The following is an 18,991-nucleotide window of genomic DNA, read 5'->3' as shown; positions in this document are numbered from 1 at the left end:
TCTGTCTTTTAAAAGTGGTTGTTTGGTTTGGGAAATCTTGTTTCAACTACCCTGATGAGAAGTTTTCAATGGAAGGGGGTCTCGCATTAAGGACACTTCATAGGCAACAATGAAGGACCCCACACATCTATGTATTACAGCCGTCACAATGTAATGGTTCCTTTTTCTTCCGTGGTGATGTCTGTAGGGGAATTTAAATCCTTGTTGCCAGCTCACAAAAAAAAGCTGTATACTTACCTCCAGGGATGATGCGTCGTATCAACGTGTGACTCTTGTAGTCGGTCATCTGTGGAGGAACACTCCTTTAACACAAAAAATTGGGGACTTTGACCTTGTACCTGTAGCAACGTCATAGATTAGATGATGTGGGCGATTTATTAAAACTAAGACAAGGTTCACCAAGTATTTTTAAGCAGGGTATTCATTTCATTGTACCATGTGGGTGGGTGAAGGTTCAAAATCTTCAAATTTTATTCAAAACAAATTTTGGCCCCCCAAAAAAAGCAAATTCTGTTGACAAAACCACCTCAGATTTCCCCCCCCCCCCGCCTTCAAAAAAATACTAATGAATTAAAGACTAAGGCTGGATTTACCCGCCTTCAAAAAAATACTAATGAATTAAACACTAAGGCTGGATTTACAAAATCTTAATAAATTGGGTGCATCTAATTCCAACACTGTTATGATTGAGTTAGACATCTCCTAAAATAAAAATAGATGCCTCTTTGGTCAACCATGTGCCAGAAAGTCAATTGTCAAAGTCCGAAAAGAGTCTCAAATTCTGGTAAAAATGCAGCAAAATTTGTGACTTTTCTCACAGCCTTTAATATCTTCCACCCCACCCCCCATGTATACATTAGTGAGCACCAGAGAATATTTTGGCGGAGTAATGCCTAGAAACAGAAGTCAGTGTGAAATTTGGGTCTGGACATCAAGTCCCGATACAGGAAAGTGTTAGTGGCATCACTACCCCACAGCCATATTGGATTGGGTTTACATTACAGGCGCACGTACATGGTGAGGTTTATATTTAGATGCGGTTGTAATTATTCGAGTAATCTTTGAAATTCTCTTCTCATATCCCAAGCATGTCTTGACACTGATTTAGGCTCTAAAAGTATAGGAGCGTAGCAGCTCCACGGCTCGCCCGAGGGCGTACGCGATTCTATTTTACACCTAGGAATCTCAGAACTTTCCACTGACATTACAAAGTTGTGTCCTACAGTTTCGTCAGGAGGAGCATATGTTAAAGGGACTAAATAAGCAATTGCAATAACCTTTATCCTAAATAATGTGTATATGTAAAATATTAAGAACGACTTTGTGCATTTAATACTTTACATCCAGTACGGTCCAACCAGAATAAGCCGCGACTTGGAACCCGTGGACTTTTCTGCCTCCTTTATCTTAGAAGCTTACTTAAGTTTCTTCTCATAGGAAACCTATTAAGAAAAATGTTTATAAACCTCTTCCAGAAATGAAAACTGGTGGATGGTGAATTGAGGTGAATTCATTGTGTGTACGGCCATTTAAAAGTTGCAGGCTGATTTTATTTGTGCAGTTCTCTTGGGGGTTTCTTTGGGGGGGGGAGGAAAGAAAAAAAAAAAAAGCGCCTCTCCAGATGTGTCTTGTTTGAAGACATTTGCAGAAGTGTGAGCTCAGTTCACATTCGGTTCCCTTTCTTTTGGAAGAGATTATCTTGAAATGTCATTGGCACCATTCGCTCCTAAAGGAAAATATAGTATATCATTTTTGGCAGGATTTCCTCTTCTTCAATATACATTTTAATCGTTCATTTATAAAGTCCAGCTGCATGGGAATAGAATTGTATGTAAAGGGATTTTCCAGGATTAGAAAGTTTTTTTGTTTTTTTTTTTTCTTGTTTTTTTCCAAAAACCTCACAATTAGGGCGAGTCCCTCATTATGACTGGGATGCGAATCACCGGTCTTAATGGTAGCCATAGTGTTTGGAGCAGTTTTTTTGGGATGTGTGGGCATGATGGATGGCCATAGTCTTGATGGATCCATCAATGACCCTACTGTAAATAGATGTATTCCATACAGTAGATGGTTTAGTAACGACTGTATAAATGGGAAAGTGAAAAAACGGTATGCCAATGCATCCCAGCCAGAAGGAGGCCAAAGGGGGACACTTCTGACCTCTTTCATGACAATGGAGGTTATGGAAACATTGACGTTTACACCAGGAGCTGTAGCCATAGATGAAGCGTGTGTGGTCTAAATGTGATTTTAATACATTTTATATTTTAATACATTTTTTTTCATTATATCAAATGATCACACTTGGGTTTTATAGATTTGTGATCTTGCCTTAGTCCAGTCACTGGATTAGCCATAAGGCAGCTGAGTAATGAGACATAGCCCAGACATGGCGTTGGGGTTTATTCTACCCTTGCACCGGTATGTTATGCTTCCATCATTTGATCATGTCTCTCTATAGTCAGGGTTTTCCTAATCCAGAACCTGATAATGTCCGGCTTGTAGGTCGTGAAAAATGTTGCTCGTAGGAGGTCGTTATGCCATTCCAAGGATTTACCAGTGACTACCCCCATGTGTCCCACAAAGCGGCAGCAGTCTGTCGAGTATCAGTGCCCTGATCCTATGACTTGTGTAGTATTGCTTCCCTTAGGTCTTTCTTCATCATCACCCTGTTTGTTTTAACCTGTAGGAAGAAGGAGATATAGGAGATGATTATGTCCTGTCTAATCGGCTGTGGGTAAGCCGCACTGCGCCACAACGGCTTGGAAGATGTGTTTCTGCTGTTGGCTGTGTGCTGTTATACGCTTTTTTTTGCGCAGCTTTCATGTGATGTCTATTATTGGTATATGATATATTGGTGCCCATGATTGCCACGTGCTGTATTCCAGGTCATTGCATACCGCTAGTGAATGTGGTCGTCTCCACCACACACGTTTCTCATGTTTACACGGTGGAGATTGATTCTTACAGGTCGGGTTAGGAATATACTGGATCATGTCATAGACAGGAACATGTCGTCATTGTTTTGGTCTCTGGCTGCACACATTGCATGAAATGTGTATGGCTTTGGAAAGCATATACAGAATTATCACACCTGCATATGTCGGCGTTTTGCCCCGTCCGTTAATGTTGCTCTATGCTGCTTCTTATCTAGCCGTCTATACTTCTGCTTTTTCTTTAATGGTTACTCCTTTTTGCTTTTTTTTTTCTCTAATTTTCTTGCTTTGCTTCTGCCTCTGTCCATAGGAACCTGTCTATGCTTCTATTTACACACCTGCTATACCTGCCGCCCATAAATGCCAGTATTTTGTTCCTATACATCAGGTGAGGAAACTGTGTTAATAACTGTTCCTTCTTATGACAAACCGGGTCCTAAATTTTCCACAAATAAGTAGTGTGCGCTCACAAGGAGAGATGGCGAGAACCACGTATAGACAATATTAGGATGAGGAGAATCTTATACAGGCAATATGATGGCGAGAACATAGCCAATAACCTAATTTAGGGAGTCTGTCGGCACAAAATGACGGTTCAAATAAAGTACGCTTGGAGCACTCTGTCAATCTCCAACCCCCCTTGCTCTTTGACAGCTCTGACTTTATAGAGGCAGCAAAGGACAGAGGTGGATGGAAAACAAGTAGCTGCACTTAAAGGTAATCTGTCACCCCATTTTTGGACTATCAGCTGCCGACACCACCATCAGGGGCTTATCTACAGCATTCTGTAATGCTGTAGATAAGCCCCCGATGTAACCTAAAAGATAAAAAAAAAAGTTAGATTATACTCACCCAGGGGCGGTCGCGGTCCGGTCCAGCGCCTCCCATCTTCTAACGGTGACGTCCTCTTCTTTGCTTCCCGTCGTGGCTCCTGCGCAGGCACACTGCTCTGCCCTGTTGAGGGCAGAGCAAAGTTCTGCAGTTCACAGGCATCGGGAAAGGTCAGAGGTCTGGCGCCTGCGCAGGAGCAGTGACGGGAAGCAAAGAAGAGGACGTCACCGTTAGAAGATGGGAGACGCTGGACCAGGCCGCGACACCCATCGGACCAAAACCGGATCCGGACTGCCCCTGGGTGAGTATAATCTAACGTGTTTTTCTAATCTATCAGGTTACATCGGGGGCTTATCTACAGTATTACAGAATGCTGTAAATATGCCCATGATGGCGGTGCCAGCAGCTGATACTCCAAAAATGGGGTTACAGATTCCCTTTAAAAGTTTGGCCACACCAAGGGTGCACTGAGCTCCTGTACTTGGTTTGAACAGTCATCCTGTGCTGACAGTCCCTTTTTTAAATGATCATTGCAAAAAAAGGGAAACACTTGCATAATGTGAAAAGATGACCTTACTGCCTGGTAATGGGTGTTCGGCTGCCAGTATGACCACAATCCTCATCCTCAGTCTTAGTCTCATTAATTAAGCCATGGTGTCGTTCCCTGACAGACAGGAAAAGTCAGGCCTCAACCCATTTTTTTTTTTTTTTCAATATTGATCTTCATAGATGGTGGACTGTTTACTCATCAATAATCAGTCTTTTTGGAGAATTTTGTCTTGAGGATCAATGTGATGGCAATTTTTTTTACTTAAACTCTGTTCTACATTTCTTGATCTCATGTGAAATCCATATCGACACACAAAAAAAAGGTAACTAGAAGTAGCCTACACTTGAAAGGATTTGACAAAAAAAATGCTTATTTTAGGTAAATAAAACTTGCACGTCACGTAGTCATCACATTGGCTCTCATATAGGCACAGGTTACCTGAAACGTCAGTGATCGTTGAAGTACACTGCTCAAAATAATAAAGGGAACACTTAAACAACAGAATATAACTCCAAGTAAATCAAACTTCTGTGAAATCAAACTGTCCACTTAAGAAGCAACACTGATTGACAATCAATTTCACATGCTGTTGTGCAAATGGAATAGACAACAGATGGAAATTATTGGCTATTATCAAGACACTCAATAAAGGAGTGGTTCTGCAGGTGGAGACCACAGACCACATCTCAGTACCAATGCTTTCTGGCTGATGTTTTGGTCACTTTTGAATGTTGGTTGTGCTTTCACACTTGTGGTAGCATGAGATGGACTCTACCACCCACACAAGTAGTTCAGGTACTGCAGCTCATCCAGGATGGCACATCAATGCGAGCTGTGGCAAGAAAGTGTCTGTCAGCGTAGTGTCCAGAGGCTGGAGGCGCTACCAGGAGAAAGGCCAGTATACCAGGAGACGTGGAGGGGGCCGTAGGAGAGGAACAACCCAGCAGCAGGACCGCTACATCCGCCTTTGTGCAAGGAGGAACAAGAGGAGCACTGCCAGAGCCCTGCAAAATGACCTCCAGTAGGCCACAAATGTGCATGTGTCTGCACAAACTGTTATAATCCGACTCCATGAGGATGGTCTGAGGGCCCACTGTCCACACAGATGGGGGTTGTGCTCACAGCCCAACACCGTGCTGGACGATTGGCATTTGCCAGAGAACAATGTTTGGCAGATTTGACATTGACACCCTGTGTTCTTCACAGATGAGAGCAGGTTCACATTGAGCACTTGTGATAGACATGACAGAGTCTGGAGACACTGCGGAGAATGTTCTGCTGCCTGCAACATCCTCCAGCATGACTGGTTTGGCAGTGGGTCAGTATTGGTGTGGGGTGGCATTTCTTTGAAGGGCACCACAGCCCTCCGTATGCTAGCCAGAGGTATCCTGGCGGCATTAGTTGCCAGGATGAGATCCTCAGACCTATTTTGAAACCACATGCAGGTGCACTGGGCTCTGGGTTCCTTCTGATTCATGACAATGCTAAATCTCATGTGGCTGAAGTGTGTCAGCAGTTCCTGCATGATGAAGGCATTGATGCTATGGACTAGCCTAGCCTTTTCCCATCCCTGTATCCAATCGAGCACATCTGGGACATCATGACTTGTTCCATCCACCAACGCCACTGTGCACTACAGACTGTCCAGGAGTTGTCTGATGCTTTAATCCAGGTCTGGGAGGAGATCCCTCAGGAGAACATCCGCTGCCTCACTAGGACCATACCCAGGCATTGAAAGGAGGTCGTACAGGCATGTGGAGGCCACACACACTACTGAGCATCATTTCCTTGTCTTGAGGCATTTCCACTGAAGTTGGATCGGCCTATAATTTGATTTTCCACTTTGATTTTGAGTATTATTCCAAATCCAGACCTCCATGGAATATTAATTTTGATTGATCATTTTTATGTTTTATCATTCTCAATGCATTCCACTAAGTAATGAATAAGGATTTATAACTGGAATATTTCATTCAGTGACATCTAGGATGTGGTATTTTAGTGTTCCCTTTATTTTTTTGAGCAGTGTATTTTTGGATGGATTACATTAGATCTCAGCACAATGCAGTAGATCCTCAGTTCATGTTCCCAGTGATCCTGCGGATCCAGTAAGGATAACCAGATCACCTATATAATGGAGTTGTGGTTTTGCCTTCACTATGTATATGAATGCTAGATACATGTTTGTCTGATGAATTTACCGTCTCATCAGTAAAATTACTTGTCGTAGTGTTAAAAGTAAGACTGTTTCACTGTAACTTTGCTCATTGGAACATTCAGCTCATAAATGCTTCTTTTATACCCATAACTCGGTCCTTATTACAAGTGCCCTTCCCCTTTTGTACCACCTGTAAAATACCCGCCTCTCTGGCTGATACTAGTGGGTTGCTGTTTAGTGTGTTGCTGATAGTTTATCCCTTTTTCTTTCTTTTTATATCTGTTTTCTCTACCTTTTTTAAGGTCAGTAATGATAGAGAGAGAGAGTCAAGTCCGGTGATGTTTGCAGAACGTCATCCTTGGAGATGGAAGGTGAATTTGGATGAATAAAAGATTCAAGGGTGTAAAATATTAGATTTTTGAGATTGCACAGAGTAATAAACTAAATATTTGCGTTGGCACCAACAAATTTGATATTGGGGTTGTTAGTCGACTCCTGGAAGCCTTAGGGTAAGTGCACACATTGCGGATTCCGCTGCCGATCCGCAGCAATTTGTGCTGCTTTGTACAGTACCTTTTATTTTCTATGGAAAATGAAAATCGCAGTGCACATGCTGTGGATTTTTCTGCGCAGATTTGCTGCGGTTTCAAATCCGCAGCATGTCAATTCTTTGTGTGGATTCCGCTGCGGTTTTACACCTGGTCCATTGTGCAGGTGTCAAACCGCAGGCATTTTGACCTGCGGATTTTGCCAAATCCGCAGCACAATCCGCAACGTGTGCACATAGCCTTGTGCGCGCATAGAGTGGTTTTGCTGAATTTTTGTAGTGTAAGCTGAGTGTAAGATTTTTGGAGAGTTTCCACTCCAAAAACCCAAAAGAGATACTTGTGGGAACCATTGCCTTTGGTTTTAGAAACTTGTCTTGAAGTTGATTAGTTTTAGGCTGTGTACCCACGATGCGATTTTTTTTTTAAGCGTTTTTGCCGCTATTTTCGGTGCGAAAACGTTTACAAATCGTGTACAGAACGCCCCCCATGCATTCCTATGGCATTCCGCACATGCTGTGCTAATGCTGCGCTTTTTTCCGCGGCAGAATCGCATCTCGGAAAAAATCGCAGCATGCTCATTCTTTTGTGCGGAATCGCAAAGAATTGCCGCAATTCCGCACCCATAGGAATGCATGACAATCGCTTACTTCCCGCATGTGGCTATGCCCACCATGCGGGAAGTTAAGCGTCTCGTGCGGTTGGTACCCACGGTGTGGAGAGGAGAGGAGACTGTCCTCCAGGCCCTGGGTACCAAACCCCTGTAAAAAAAATAATAAAAAATCGGGGTATATTTACCTTCCGGCGTCCCGCGCTGCCATCCCGGGCCTCAGCGTTCCCAGTAATGCCTTGCGGCAAGGTCCTGTGATGACGTAGTCTCGCGTGACTCTAGCGGTCTCGTGAGATTGCTATATAGCAACGCGAGACCAACGTCATCACAGGTCTCGCAAGGCATCGCTGGGAACTCTGAGGCCCCGGGATGGCAGCGCGGGACGTCGGAAGGTAAATATACCCCGATTTTTTATTTTTTACATTCTTTCTTTTACTATTGATGCCGCATAGGCGGCCTCAATAGTAAAAACCTGGTCACACTCGTCAAACACTGTTTGACGAGTGTGACCAACCTGTCAATCACTTTCCAAGCGATGCTTCAAATCGCTTGGAAAGTGCTTGAATATCGCACGTGAAAATCGCGAACATAATCGCGGAAAAAACTGAGCGATTTCTGGGAAGGAGTTCGGTTTAAAGTGTCCGGATTTAAACGCTACGTGGGCACATAGCCTCAAAGGGAAAACCCTACATCAAACTTTTACTACCAAACCTGAGAGCAGTGTAATGTAGAGAGAGAGAGACCCTGATTACAGCGATGTGTTACTTACTGGGCTGCTTGCTTTAGTTTTGATATTTGAAAAAAATAATTGTTTTATTAGCAGGAAATTATCACTACAGGACTAGTTGTCTGATCCCCATGTAGTCCTTTTGCTTTGTATAACCCCGCCAACGATGGTGTACACACATAGCCAGAAAGTTGCCAATCAGTGGTGTGGAGGGGTATCTAGACAACTGCTACATTTGCAGCAGAGAACAGTGATTTTATCAAAATTTCCCGAATCAGCCCAGTAAGAGACCCATCCCCGGAGTCTGTGTCTCTGCGCCTACACTATGCTGCTCTCAGATGGGGTAGCAAAAACCTGGTCATAGATTCTCTTAAACATTTGTACAAAGTGACCGAAAGGTGGTGTTACAATGTTCTCATAAATTCTTTGACACCCCCCGCCCCCCATCATTTTCCAGAAGAAGGTAAATTGATAAACACTTCCATCTGATAAGTGATGTATTTTTCGACTAGGCATTGACTTCAGAAGTTTGGCACTTTTTTACATTTAGGGCATCAGCCTGGATCCAATCACCTGGATATGGTGCAATGAAATCATATAGGATGGTCACACCTTTCCTACAGCCCCTACCCAACATCCCTACAGTCCCTATATCCCTATTCCCTTTTGTACACTTGCTTTGGCAAAACTAATGTGTATAAAGCTTCTTTGAATCTATATATTTAGCTTTCTTATTTGTTTAGAAACCTACTTTATACATCATAAATAAGATAAACCTCAAACTCTAATTTTAGGACTAGTCGGGTATTCTCCCTGACCTAAACTGAGAGACTACTTCTCTTACGTTGATGTAGCGTGTCTTATCTAAGAAGTCTAACGACCTCTGGCCACCTCTTGTCCTCTAATGTGCCGTGGGTTTGGCACAGGTAGAACATCTTGACATTTGGCACAGATCCTGAAAAGCTTAGCCCCTCTTCATCTGCCTCGCTCCGGCTAGATGAGAGCGAAAAAGGTCAAATACCAAATGTCTAGACTCCAGAGGGCTCATCTTCAGCAACTTTTTGGGGAGAGGCGTGCTGAGATGAGAGAACCTACATGCTTTATTCACCTTGGACTTGAGTCTACATGGATGGTTGTTTTGCAGATAATTGAATTATGACCTTCTCGTACGTGCAATCACTTGATGTAATATTAAAAATCGACAAAAGTCCTTTCTGATCTTTTTCCACTGTCGTCAGACTTCTGGCCCATCCAGCAGCTGCTTCATAGACAAGGAGCCGAGCGCAAATATCGTATTGTGTTTGAGTGAGTTACCAAGCAATGGGGTGTAATGTGATTACGTAACGTGTTCCAGGACATCTACACCGGCCCACAATGTTCTGGACATGATCTTGGCATCCTGGTTTACCTCTGGGTATGATGCAAACTCCTTTTTGGATGTTTTTTTTCCCAGCTCCAAGTCAGGTCCTGAAAAATTGTTTTTCTTCCTGTACTGACCCCGGAGTACACTAGAGAGGAAGCAGAAAGCTTTTTTTTTTTTTTTTTTTTTTTTTATAAAAAGGCTAATGCCTTTATAAAAAAAAAATACTAACTTTACTTGTCATAATGATACAATGGTAAATTGCCAATAGTTGAATACTGAGAAGAAAATCTGGTGAGAGAGAGAGGGCAAGTATGTGATTTGTATACATGCAGTCACATGCCAACTAGACATGCGCGACCCTACTCAATGCAAGTGTATTGAGAGAGACCGGACAAGTCTAGTCAGAATGTGGCCGGAAATATGCAGATTGCTTACTTGTGGCCACATGACCCGCGCAGTGTTTGTGATGTGAGGATTCAGAAGTCTGCGTGACTGCAGACTTGTAGTCTAAGGCCGGGCAACCCCTTTAACATTGCTATAATAAACAAAGATTCATACTAAGATTCAGGCTACAGGTGGAATTTTTAACACCGATTTATAAGCAAATACACCTCAAAATCCAGATACCGAAACTTAGTGTGAGCATACCTTTAGATTTGCTCAGTTCTTGTACATCTGTTGATATTGATTTTCCCCTAGTTCAGTTGCCATATTGGATCCAAACGGTTATTTTCTACAAATCATTGGCAAAATGATGTATGTTCATATCTCCTGTGCGGGTGACCCTGTGTCCTACTTATGTGTTATCCGTAAGCTGCTAAACACATAGAGGTGTAAAGATGTCTGTCCAGAAGAGTAATCCCAAACTACTGACATTTCCCCGTATAGTGTCAGGAACGCCATCACTGGTCTAATAGAAAGCCGCATAGTTGCCAAATATTAGCAAACCCCAATATGTTGTATAAAATGGCCAAGAATGGCTAATACAAGGGCTTTCTAATCTGCTGCAAAGTGTTTTGGAGCCATTAAGTGGAACCGGTCACTGAATTCACGCTGACGTTGGTTCGGATGGCACGAGATGGTGATAGGGACGCTGATGCTCTGAAATGGTGATCCCAACATCGATGTTTTCAAGATTTTCTCCATGAGACTTGTATTTTTATTATGACTTGACAATAAAGCAATCGTTTATGCATGCATTCCAAAAAGTACTAGCGATGATAATGGGCTAACATTGCTGTGCACTTTAAAACGTCAGTGTTCTATTCCCATCCCATTAGGAACATGACTGCACGTGGATCATGAACAGAAATGGGATAAGGGGCCGGGTTATAATTGCCTGATCGCTGAGGTCCTGTTTCGGGGACCCAGCCCTTAACAGCCCCATAAAATTTGAATAGCTCAGTCTTGTGCATGGCACAAGAGGACTTAAAGAACCACACATTTGGTCGCAGAGGTGCAGCCTTCATGATGCAGAATGTTTTGGCAAAGAGCCAGAACTGCGGCAACCGGAGTTCCCCAGCGAATCACTGTGAAATTCTTGTGTGCAAAAAAAAAGTTGCAAAAGGTTTTGTGAATAGTTTCTCAAAAATATCCATATGGCTGAATAGCCGAAGGTCTCTTGTTTTCCGGATGTTGAAGATAGTCTTCCCAAATAACAATGGCAAACTTACCAGATTTCTTTAAGGCCGGGGTCACACTTGAGATTGTGATGCGAGAAACTTGCGTTAGTCTCTCGCATCAACACCTGGTGCTGCCCCTGGCACTCGGGAGCGGAGTGTGCGGCTGCATGTATTTCTATACAGCCGCACATTCCCGTTCCTGAGTGCCGGCGGCAGCACCAGGTATTGATGCGAGAGACTTGCATCACACTTGCAAGTGTGACCCCCTGGTCTAATTTTTTGTGTAAATCATCCATATTGTATTTGTCTATATGAAATCTGAGGAATAGAAAGTCACAGAAAGCATTTGATTCCCCCTGTAACCGGGGCGGAGGCTTCAGAGACACTTTTTGTAGTGACTTCCATCTTCTCATACTTCTTGTTATATAGTGACTTTATAATTTGAAGTATCACACATGAGGATTTTGGTAGTGTTTTTGTGGCAACCTTTTTTTCCCTTTTGCGCTACATCTTGCCTGTCTGCACTGGCAGGTATATGTCGCGGCCGCACAGGTGCCCTCTGTCCAGTGACGCGCGCATTCTGCCGGCTGGTCTTGGTAATGCTGTAGGACACGAAGGTCGTCTCTCATTGTCTTCGCACTGATCTTCCTTTGAGAAGTAGAAAGTCCGGGACGTTTCCTTCCCGTCATGGTTATCATATTCTGTCAAAACTCCACTTTCAATGTCTTTCTGTGAGAGATCAGTGACTTATGGGGGGCAGAAGCGGGGTGGGGGAGGGGTGTGCTGTGTGTCGCTAGTCTTTCAAAATCCTCTGGATTTTAGGGAATATTAGAAATGATCGAAGAAAAATGTGACTATTAATATGGCTGATCTGTGCAAATTGTGCCGCAGTACGCATGGGGGAAACGTGTACTAAGTCCAGTGGTGCCCAGTGTTCAGACTTCCTCCAGGACTAGTAAATGGCTGCCTTCTTTCCGACAGTACCGCGCCCGATCTTGGATTTTGCATAGTATTGCCGCTCTGCTCCATTCACTTCCAATCCTGGAATATGAATGACATTGTAATTTTTAGGGTATGTGCACACGCTGCGGATCCATTACAGTACCATTATTCCCTATGGAAAAAAAAAACGCTGTGCAGATGCTGCGGAATTTTCCGCGCGGATTTGCTGCGGTTTCAAAACCACAGAAAGAATTAACATGTCAATTTTTTCTGCGGATTCTGCTGCGGTTTACCATCTTCTCCATTGTGGAGATGAAAAACTGCAGGGCAAAACCGCAGAGCAATCCACAGGTAAAACTGTAGGTCTTTTGACCTGCAGATTTACCTGCGGATTTTACGAAATCCGCGCGGCCAAATCCGCACTACAATCCGCAGCGTGCGCACGTACCCTTAGGTTCAACATTCAATGCTTATTCATTGTTTTCCATTCCAGTAATGTGTGTATATATTTTATACAATATATGCGGGATATATATATATATTTTTTTTTTTTTGTATAGTATATAACTGGAATAAAAAAAATGAAAAACCATTGAATTAATTTTTCTTTATATTTTTATATATTTATGTAAAAGAAAATTTTTAAAATATTTCATAGTAATTTTTTTTTTATAGCTAGAGAAATATAAAGCCTACAAGGCAAGACATTGTTTTTTTTTTTAAAACCTTTTCTTCCTTACACAGTGTTTTGTTTTTCTTTACCCATTTAAAAGATTATGGGGAGAAAACAGTGTGAGCAAAAAGATCCACAAGGAAGGAAATCCACTTTTAATAGCATCATGACATTCATAGTGTATTAATCAAGCTAAAAAAAATGCTGCAAATATAAATGTGGAAGGAAGTCTTAGAGTGGTCATTGATCCATTGTGGTACAAAGGTCCAAATTTAAACTATTCAATTGCAGGTGCTACCACTAGAGGGAGACTCATGTCTACTATTATTGAATTCAATGTATACACAGTAGGCAGTGCTCCCTCTAGTGATGACTGGTGGTAGCTGCAATTTTCATCAATAATCGTACAATGCATTTTATTCCAATGCCAGCGAGCTGGTACATCATGATCTGTAAGGTGGGTTTCCTAGTTGGTGGTTGTTATAGTAGTTCATTATTCACCATAGAATTGTCCATGGTAAATTCGGATTTTTCCATTTTTGTCTGGAACGTCCTAGATTTTCGTAAATAGAAAGTTGATCCCAATCTCAGCCCTTATCTATTGTTGTCATCACTTCCTGCAATTGTTGCAGATTCCCAGATGTCATTGCTGATTGTACGTTTATTGGAGGAGAGTTGTTGTCATTCCAGTGTTTCATGGAAGCTTCTGCTTTATACATGGGGGGGGGGTCATTACATTTGTTATAGTTGATATGAATTTAGGTCCTTGAACACATCACATTACATAAGTGATGGAATAAACTACTCAATGTTTCTATTACAATGAGTTGATAATTATAGATAGAGGGATATGCTGAAAAAAAATTTTGTTCAACTAATACTTTTTTTATTTTTTTATTTTTTGTTTCAAAGCAAAGAGTTGCAGATGGGACACAAATGACCATAGAGGAGAGGAAGCAGCAGATTACTATTCGAGAAGAGGCCTGGAAATCTAAGGGCATCGGCGCCTCCAATGACTCCACTCAGTTCACTGTGGCGGGACGAATGGTGAAAAAAGGTTTGCGGCCTTATTTCATTTTATTATACTTCTAGAACAGTTTACAATTTTCTCCAAAGTTACTATGATCCCAAGAACTTCTCACAATATAGACCCAACACTCTCATCCGCCAAGTGCGCAGTTTCCACTCTGGCCCTTCAAGTGGTGCTTCTTTCCATCCCAATAGGTCATGACATGCACTCACCTCTACAATGTATCGACTTTAATTTTAAAGAGGAACTTTTCTCACAATATTCATGTTTAACTGGACACATGATGTAATAATGGCTGTAGAGCAGAATAAAACTTTATTTTTTTAATTTTGCCTCTCCATTGTGGCGATATTAGCAAAGTATTTAGCACCTAATGAGTTGACTTTAATTAACTCTAAGTGGGTGTTATTAGGTAGTTTTCACTGTCTTGTAATTCTTCTCCCTGTATGAGTTGCCCAGTCATAACCAGGCAGCAACATACTAGAGAAAGAACACACCCCTACCTTATCTTGGTTTTCTCAGTGTGTGCAATGTAAGGCTACAGCTCTGATCTCCCGATCTAACCTCCTGCATAATTAGAAAATGCTGGGTATAGAGTACTCACACTTTTTAGATAAGGTCCTTATGGGGAAAAAGCAGCACAGCAGAGTTTAGCAGTGTCACATTACAGATCCTTCCATCAGCTTTCATAACACTCAGCCCTGCTGTACTTGCCCCCCCTCCACCACACACTGCCTACCAGGAAATGAGTTTCCCTTATTTCTATTGTGCCAAGTGCAACTTGTAATCACTCCAGAGTGGGAGCACAACGAGCTACACCTCTGTGACATTTAATTACACCAAGCTTTACTCTAACTGCAGAACAATTACAAGATGCTGTGAAAGTAACAGGAATAGGTTTGACTCTTCTCAAGACAGGCAGTGTAGGGGTGGGGCAGTACAGCAGAACCAGCAGTGCTAAGAGAGGGGTAGAGCTGATTGAAGGGTTTATAATGTGACACAGCTAAACTCTGCTGACGCTTACCCAAATCTGGACAACAGAGGTCAAATTTTAAAATATTATGCTCTGCAGTCAGTATTACATCATGTGGCCAGTTCAGTGTGAAAATATTGGTGACAGGTCCTCTTTTAAAGGTGGTGTTAACCTTTGGAGACTCCCCCACCCCCACTGCATGTGTTTGAGATAAAAAAAAAAATAAAAAATTACCCCTGGGTTTCATTAAAAAAAGTGCACAGTTTGGCTTTCACAGGCTTAGTTTCCCTGCACATTCATCTTTGATGTGGTTTGAAATCTGCTGAGAGGAGCTCAGAAAAAGACAGCTAAAAGAGTTATAAAATCCCCATCAGATTGTTCTAGCAAGCTGAATGAATCTCAATTAACTCATTCTGCAGCCAGCAATAGGCTGTGCAACACATGGGCAAGAGGAGGCAAAATAATAGTTTTCAAACAAAAGAGGGCCCATATACAGTTTTTGTACGGGGCCCTCTCCTGTCTGTCTGCCCCTGATTTTGTATAGAAATTGCCCTTACTCGGCAGAGAGCGGTGCGTTAATATTGAAGTGCAATTTGTTGGCCAATTCCTCATGTTAGACTGCAGCTGCAGTTCCCAAATCTCCTGGTTTAAAAAGCTGAATGTCCCGAGAGCGCTCAGGCCTGTAGTGTTCAAAGTAGTCATAACTAGCGCTGGACGGAAGCTCTAGAAGGATCACACCCACACTTGCGCGTTTTGGAAAGGAATGCTTTTCTCCATCAGGTTATATAGATTTGTTCTTTTTATCTCGTTATTACCATAAGGAACCTTCTCCTAATGGCTGTCTGTTTTAGGCTTGGCTTCACCCACCGCCATAACACCTGTACAGTCGCCACTGGCTCTGAAACCCAAGTCGATCAATTTTGTCACCAAGCCGTCGGAAGGTTTGTATACCTGGTATACTCTTCTGTATGATATCCGTACTTTACTGTAAGTGGTTAGCACTTCTGCTTTGCAGCGCTGGGGTCCTAAGTTTAAACCGACCCAGGACGACATCTACAAGGAGTTTGTATGTTGTCCCCTTGTTTTCATGGGTTTCCTCCGGGTTCTCCGGTTATTTCTCCTACTACAGAGACATACGGATAGGAAATTTAGATTGTGAGCCCCAATGGGGAAAGCGATGATATCTGTATAGTGCTGTGGAATTTAATGGCACTATATAAGTGAGTAAGAAGAGGTAATTAGGGGCCGAAATGAGTGTGAACGTTCATTCCGGTTAATTGACCTGAGTAAACATGGCAGAAATGGAATAAATTCTGCCGCCGAGCTTTACGCAGCCTAAAAAATATTGTTGGCAGCGCATCTTGGTTCTGAAGAGAGAATGTGCTGCCAATAATATGGAGGTTGTGTTGGGACTGAACGAGCTTATTAATCATTCTTTATTCCCCATTCCGTTTATGGTCCTTTCTACAAGCACCAATCAGCTTCTTATATGGTGGATCAGAGCTCATTATGGGGAGAGATCTCCTCCGTTACACGCTCACGTTGAGTTCTGAATGTTGTGTGCACTGGGGGGGGTTAAGGTTTGGCATTTTTTCTATCTGGCTAATATAGATTTGTTTGCACAATTCCTGAACAACGTGCCAAAGCTTATATTGGCTTTAAAGAAAACTCCAGCCGTGCAGTAAGACAGTAACCTGGCAGCATATAAGGCCAATGAAATGAAAGCCGACCACATGGTCGCCACAATCCCAGAGAGCGGCAGTTCGTCAGCCAACTCTTTATCCTCAAACCTCGTCATCTTCCCCCCACCTGAAGAAGAAGAAAAAACCTCTTGGGGTGAATCCCATGCTGCAGATTCTGTCGCAAACATTTGTGCAATTGAAGATAATTTCATCCAAATGGCCTCGTTTCAGTTGAACAAGACATTTTCAGAATTTTCTTGAACAAAATGGGGGAGCGGGGGTAGTTAGGTATTTTGGCAGATTTTATAAAAATTCCGTCAAACGCTGGCTAGCGTTCCACTAGGATACCTTCATTGTTTTCACTGTGTGTGTCACCCTTTGCATTTGTGTTTTGTCACTAGGACTTTTCGGTGCAGTTCCCTCCTGATCGGTCTAGGAAGGAAAGTGTGTGGCCATCAGATTCTGCTCCCCTCTACAAACCTCTTGCTCTCCTCTCTCGAAAGGCGTGCTGACCTAGATGTCTCCTAATTTTGCTTGGGTGTCAGCCAGGGGGAAGTTTGGGTCTCTCTTGACTTCGGCTATAGGAGGTCACTAGTCCCTGACCCTCACTGTGGCCTCCTGGCTCAGAAGGACAGTGATCAGTTGCTGGGGGCCTTTTCTGCTGTTGGGAAGGTTTACGACTGACCGGACCCTAGTGCACTTTGTTGTGGCACTTTAGTCACTTTGGCACACTCTGGTATACAGGACTGTTCAGACTGTGGCACTTTTTGGTTTGTTCTCTTCCTAGAACATCTGCTATTTTTTTTTACCTAAGTGCCTTCTGGCCCCCTCTTGCATTCAGTTGGTGCAATTAATCTTTTTTTTTTTCTATCCCCGTGTGGACCTCATAGGGTTGGGCAGGTTGTATCACAGTCGCTGATGGAATTTGTTTTAACTTTTTTTTCTCATTAATTTATTCCTAGAAATTGAAGCCAAGCCCAGCATGAATTTGGAATCTGATAGAAAATTGGATAAACTTGAATCGTTTTTGGGAAGATTGCACAATAAAGGTGAATGTTATCAGGTCCCGGTAAAGTTGTTTGTGTTTTTTTCTGTTTGTTTTTTTCTCCTTGTGGCAGGTTTTCACTAATTATTCAAGTAACGAACATGTAAAACAAATACGGTATATACCTAGACAAGTCTATAGAAACCACATGGATCCTATGACTAAGGGTGTGTGCACGTTGCGGATTGTGCTGCGGATTTTTTAAGATCTGCGGATTAGCCTGCGGTTTTCCCCTGCGGTTTGACCCCTCTACAATGGAGAAGGTGTAAAACCGCTGCGGATTCCGCACAAAGAATTGACATGCTGCGGATTTGAAACCGATAGATCAGGAAGTGTTTAGACAATATTATTAAAATCAATATTTTGTTCGTTAAATATAAAAACGTGCACAGTAAGTCTAAAAATAGTGCCTCAAACCAGACGAGAGAGAGACGGCTAAATAATAGATATCGCAGTACAAGCTTGCTGGTAATAAAGGGGACAGCACTAACACCTTTCCGACATCCACTGTGCATGTCAGGCGCTGAGCCTGCACCATACCCAATGTGTTCCAGCTCTGTTATCCAGCCAGCACCTGACTGTAACGGCGGAAATCAGCGTGATCTCTGATCCCTGCCATTTAGCCACCTCAACCTTTGACAGCCACATTTAAATGGTGCAATAATGGTGTAATGTCTGTTCAGGCACCCATCCTCCTCCATCACTATGAAACTGGACTTTATAGGAGATTTTACAATATACTGCAATACTATAGTAAGCTATGTTCATACGGTCAGTATTTGGTCAGTGTTTTACATCAGTATTTGTAAGCCAAAACCAGAAGTGGGTGAAAAATACAGACGTGGTGACGTGTTTCTATTATACTTTGCCTCTGATTGTTCCACTTCTGATTTTGGTTTACAAATACTGAGCTTTCGACTGTGGCCTAAAAGCGATTTAAGTCTCCTAACTAGAGTTGAGCGATACCATCCGATACTTCAAAGTATCGTATCGGATGGTATCGGCCGATCTTTAAAAAAAGTATCGGTATCGCCGATTCCGATACCGGAAGTCCCATTCAAGTCTATGGGACTTCCGGTATCGGAATAAGAAAAACCCTTTCCTGCCCTTGTACAGCCTCTCTGGGGTCTGTACGGGCCTTTCGGGGGGCTGTGCCGGCCTGCCAGGGGGTCTGTGCAGGCTCCGGTGGTCTGTGCCGGCCTGCCGGTGGTCTGTGCAGGCTCCGGGGGGCTGTGCCGGCCTGCCGGGGGGCTGTGCCGGCCTGCCGGTGGTCTGTGCAGGCTCCGGGGGGCTGTGCAGGCATC

General features: G+C 42.9%; 1 protein-coding gene across 9 annotated transcripts in view; it reads left to right on the top strand.

The window, feature by feature from the left end:
* SVIL (supervillin) overlaps positions 1-18,991 on the top strand; it is a 239,617-nt gene that overhangs the window by 183,452 nt on the left and 37,174 nt on the right. For 6 of the 9 annotated variants that reach the window (XM_073581705.1, XM_073581710.1, XM_073581709.1 and 3 more), the window contains 5 exons: positions 3,247-3,324; positions 6,778-6,846; positions 13,870-14,014; positions 15,812-15,901; positions 17,605-17,691. In XM_073581705.1, the coding sequence (XP_073437806.1) occupies positions 3,247-3,324; positions 6,778-6,846; positions 13,870-14,014; positions 15,812-15,901; positions 17,605-17,691 (469 nt within the window). The remainder of the gene's footprint in view (positions 1-3,246; positions 3,325-6,777; positions 6,847-13,869; positions 14,015-15,811; positions 15,902-17,604; positions 17,692-18,991) is intronic. The other 3 variants (XM_073581707.1, XM_073581706.1, XM_073581708.1) reach the window with 1 other exon arrangement.

The sequence above is a fragment of the Dendrobates tinctorius genome, unplaced genomic scaffold, assembly GCF_039654945.1.
Source record: "Dendrobates tinctorius isolate UK_male_01 unplaced genomic scaffold, ASM3965494v1 ptg000070l, whole genome shotgun sequence".
In the NCBI taxonomy this organism is placed as follows: Eukaryota; Metazoa; Chordata; class Amphibia; order Anura; family Dendrobatidae; genus Dendrobates; species Dendrobates tinctorius.
This window is presented reverse-complemented; position numbering and strand designations above follow the sequence as displayed.